Source organism: Palaemon carinicauda, chromosome 29, assembly GCF_036898095.1.
Source record: "Palaemon carinicauda isolate YSFRI2023 chromosome 29, ASM3689809v2, whole genome shotgun sequence".
Taxonomy (NCBI): domain Eukaryota; kingdom Metazoa; phylum Arthropoda; class Malacostraca; order Decapoda; family Palaemonidae; genus Palaemon; species Palaemon carinicauda.
In genome coordinates this window covers 27,858,512-27,863,511 of record NC_090753.1, presented here as the reverse complement: position 1 = coordinate 27,863,511, position 5,000 = coordinate 27,858,512, and the positions used below count along the sequence as shown (strand labels likewise).

Genomic DNA, 5,000 nt, shown 5'->3' with positions numbered 1-5,000 from the left:
AAAGAGAGAAGAAGGACTCAGAGAAATGTAAGAAGCTATAGAGGTGCAGATATTGGTAATAATTACCAGCTCTTCATTGCCCCACTGAAATATAAACTAAAAGCACCCAACAAATAGATGTATAGAATACCTGGCTTTGATATAACTAAAATTTAAGAGAAAGAGCACAATGAATAATATGCAATTTAATGTAGGAATCGATATGCAGTCTTAGAATCTTTAGGAAACGAAGCACAAATAATTAATGAAGAATGGTGTGATATTGAGAACATATATCAGACAGTTGGTAGTGAAGTCTTGGGACACGCAGTTACATAGAGAAAGTCATGGATATCAAATGATACTTGGGATACTATAAGGAGAGAGAAACAGAAATTTACTGTTGACAGTTTCCGAGGAACTAATGAAAATTAAAAGGTAGAACATGCTAAGTATTCCTGTATTGGCAGTTAGGGCAAAAGGAAAGTCAAACATGACTGAAGAGAGTATTTAGACAGTGAAACAGATGAGGCTGACAAAGCTATAAATTCACAAAGTGGCTATGGTGTAAGCCTTATTAATGAAATCTCGACTAGCGCAAAGAAGAAGAAGCACATACCCATCAAAAAGAGAGACGACTTTGTTATAACAACAGAAGATGAAGAAAGACAACTTTGTATGGAACACTTTATTGAGGTTATGAATAAGAGATATACAGGGAATAATTTGATTGATAAACCTGAAACTGATGAAGACCTTGGTGTGCCAAATAATGAAATCAGTATGTTTGAAGTCGAAGATATCCGTAAAAATCTAAAGAGATGGAAAGCCACAGGATATGATGGAATAACTACCAAGGTAATATTGGCTGAAAATGAAGTGACTCCCAGAGTACTTACAAGATTATTTTGTAGAATATGACATGAAGAGGTAAAACTTGATGAATGGAAGTTATGAGTGTTGGTAAAAATACCAAAAAATAAATAAATAAATAAATAAAAAAGAGACCTGGCTTATTGCAATAATTTCAGAGGCAAAACACTTACGTCAGTGTTTATGGAAAATATATAGTATGCTTATTCTAAAGAGACTGAAAAGGAAGATTGATGAAAAGCTGAGAGATGATCAAGCAAGATTTAGAAAAGGTAGAAGTTGCAGTGACCAAATTTATTAGACATGTTGCACAGCAATACGTAGAATATAGATATATCCTTTTGATGACATTTGCGGACAATGAAAATGCCTTTGATAAGTGTCCACCAGCCAATTTTGTGGAGAGTCTCTACCATTATGAAATTCCACTTAAATATTTAAATTTGATTAAGTCTGTATATGAGCAAAGCAAATGCAAAATTAATATTAATGGAGTCTTATCACATGAATTTCCAGTGAACAAAGAAGTACTCCAAGGGAATGTGTTGTCACCTATGTTGTTTATCATTCACGTGGATTTTATAACACATAGAACAATTAGAGATGGTGGAGAAGGACTGGACTGGATTGGTGATAGGAATTCAGCAGACCTAGAATATGCAGATGATCCAATTCTTGTTAGCAGAACAACAGAGGTTTTGCAATGCTTGCTTACCCGAATACATGAAATATCACACGAGGCTAGATAGAAGATAAATGAGAATGGAGTATGCAATGGAAGATGGAATATCATAGGAAGGAGAAAGGATTAGTGAGGTAGAATCATTTAAGTATTTAGGAACTGTGATATCCAATACTGCGTCTTTAGAATCAGAGTTTACTGAAAAATTAAAAAAAAAAAGTAAATCAGACAATGGCTAGGTTACGTAAAATTTGGAAATCAAATAGCCTGAAATTGCATATACAAATCCGACTATACATCAGTTCAGTAATATCAGTGTTACTCTATGGAAATGAGTCACAGTATGACAATGAAACAATCTCCAACAAATTTACTGGATTTTTGCAAAATGGCTACAGAAGATTATTGTGAGTTAATTGGCAGGACAGGATTAGAATTGAAACTATAAAAGACATTACAGTACTCGAGTTCAATATGTGGATGAGATAATGATGAGGGGTAGATGGGGATGGTTTGGGCATGCTCTTCACACTCCCCAAGAGAGACTTGTTCACCAAAAGTTCAGCTGGGCTCCACAATTCACTCGAAGAGTTGGAAGCCCCAGATCTACATGGCTGAGGACTATGAAGCTTGAATTAAAAGATAATGAATGGAGAAATATTGAATTGAAAGCTCAAGATAGAAACGTATGGCCAAATCTAACCGAGGCCCTTTGTGTCAATAGGCGTAAGAGGAAATGATGATGATGATATATATATATATATATATATATATATATATATATATATATATATATATATATATATATATATATATATATGTATGTATGTATGTATATATATATATATATATATATATATATATATATATATATATATATATATGTATATATATATGTATATATATATATATGTATGTTTGGGTTCATGTCTGTTTGTTTGTATGTATGTGTGTATTATTTACTGTATATGCAAAACAATGATCCGACAAAATAAATACATCCGTCGATCTACAGTATATAATTAAATTGACTTTGTATGGGTCTCATTGACAGACTTTCCGCGGACAATATTTTCATGGAATCACTAATCTTCATTTCAAAATTTATTCGCATAGATGAGATACAAGAAAGGTAATTTTTTCCAGCTTGTATGATTGTCTTCAATTTAATTTTCATCATAATGATGTTGTAAAAAAGGTGAAGGTGTGTGGGAACCTGTGGTAGAGAGAGGAAGAACCCAAAATACCTGGTCCCTCCATGCACGAACTTCATGGATTACTGGTGAAACTTATTCGAAGGGAAAAATTTACATATTTTGTTGAATTTACTATTTTGCAAAACACCCTGGACTCCATCAACCTCAACACCCGCCCCCCCCCCCCCCCCCCCCTACAAGCCCTCATCCAACCTCAAACCTGGCTTTGCGTTTAGCTACTTGGCTCTCCCCCTACCTCTTCCTGCACCAAGGTAAAATCCAATTATTTTTGGTGATCTTATTACGAAGGACACGTATGTGTAATTACTTACTGTTCATACAATATCATTAATATTAATAAAAACAAAATAATAATAATAATAATAATAATAATAATAATAATAATAATAATAATAATAATAATAATAATAATAATAATAATAATAATAATAATAATAATAATAATAATAATAATAATAATAATAATAATAATCAATATTATTATTATTATTATTATTATTATATTATTATTATTATTATTATTAAGTAATAATAATAATAATAAGAAAAATAATAATAATAATAATAATAATAATAATAATGATAATAATAATAATAATAATAATAATAATAATAATAACAATAATAATAATAATATTGATTATTGTTATTATTATTATTATTATTATTATTATTATTATTATTATTATTATTATTATTATAGTTCTCATTATTATAGTTTTCATCAATATTATTAGATAATAATAATAATAATAATAATAATAATAATAATAATAATAATAATAATAATAATAATAATAATAATAACGATTGCTATTATCATTATTATTATTATTATTATTATTATTATTAATAATAAAAGTTATAATGATTATAACATTTATAATAATGATGATAATAATAATATTATTATTATTATTATTATTATTATTATTATTATTATTATTATTATTATTATTATTATTATTTCAACCTTAGATGAATGTATTTGGATATCATTATCATTCCCGTATCATTTTGAACTCCTTATTTATCTTACTAACATCAACATCTTTATAACTACATTTCTGGATGAAGACTATTTCTGATTTTTTTTAACACAAATTTCATACTACGTTAATAATCTTACTGTTCTAACTCTGCTATGTTCCAATCTCCCCAGCAATTAGGAAACTTATCCTGTTAAATTGCAGACCTCTTGATTAAAGCCAATTCATTGTCTTCAACCCTTAAATTCCCCCACCAACCCAAAAAAAAAAAAAAAAAAAAAAAAAAAAACACTTTTGAATCATGAACTGGGATACTCTTATATCATTCTTAACTAAATGGGTTTTGTTGAAGAGTTATTCATAGTTGGGGAATTCAAAACTATAAGAAGCAAAAGCCAGGTGTATTATTATTATTATTATTATTATTATTATTATTATTATTATTATTATTATTATTATTATTTGCTAAACTACAACCTTATATGGAAAGGAATGATGCTATAAGCTTAAGGGCTCCAACAGGTAACATAGCCCAGAGAAGAAAGGAAATTAGGACATAGATAGAATAATGTGGCCTAGCGTACCCTCAAGCAAGAGAACTCTTACCCAAGATAGTGGAAAACCACGGTACAGAGACTATGACACTACCCACTACACAAGACTAGAGAACAATGTTTTAAATTTACAGTGTCTTTCTCCTAGAAGAGCTGCTCACCAGAGCTAAAGTCTAGTCTACCCTTACCTTGAGAAAAATAGCCACTGAACAAATACATTGCAGTAATCAACCACGTTAGTAAAGAAGGAATTCCCTATTATATTATTCATGTCAGGTGTTATTTTGAATTTAAAATGGGTATGATGGATTTAATGGCAATGAGTGGAAAGTTATTAGAAGCAAATGAAGATATTCTCAATTACTGATTCTGGCAGATTGTTTATGGAGAGACATCGTTGAAATGTTACCATATGCTATGTATTATTCATAGGATAATTGTAGAAGTCCTCTTATGGCACCTGCTGACATAAGGCCTACCAACATGTGGGACGTCATGCACTTGCATATGAGTAACTTTCGTAGTGGTCCTAAATGTTTCGCACAAATTGTGTACCAATACTTTTTCGATCCAGCGTACGTTATAAGTATTCGATAGAGATGTTTTTTTTTTTTTCTGTAAAGGAAAACTGAAACTTTGTGGCAATGTCAGACGCATAACTACTCGGTCTCTCCCCGGCCCTAGGGTAGAGTGGTGAGAGAGAGAG

General features: G+C 30.2%; 1 protein-coding gene across 1 annotated transcript in view; it reads left to right on the top strand.

The window, feature by feature from the left end:
* The first annotated feature begins 678 nt into the window (after window positions 1-678).
* LOC137622472 (streptococcal hemagglutinin-like) overlaps window positions 679-5,000 on the top strand; it is a 32,464-nt gene continuing 28,142 nt past the window's right edge. The window contains exon 1 of the mRNA XM_068353079.1: window positions 679-760. Coding sequence (XP_068209180.1) covers window positions 679-760 — 82 coding nt within the window. The remainder of the gene's footprint in view (window positions 761-5,000) is intronic.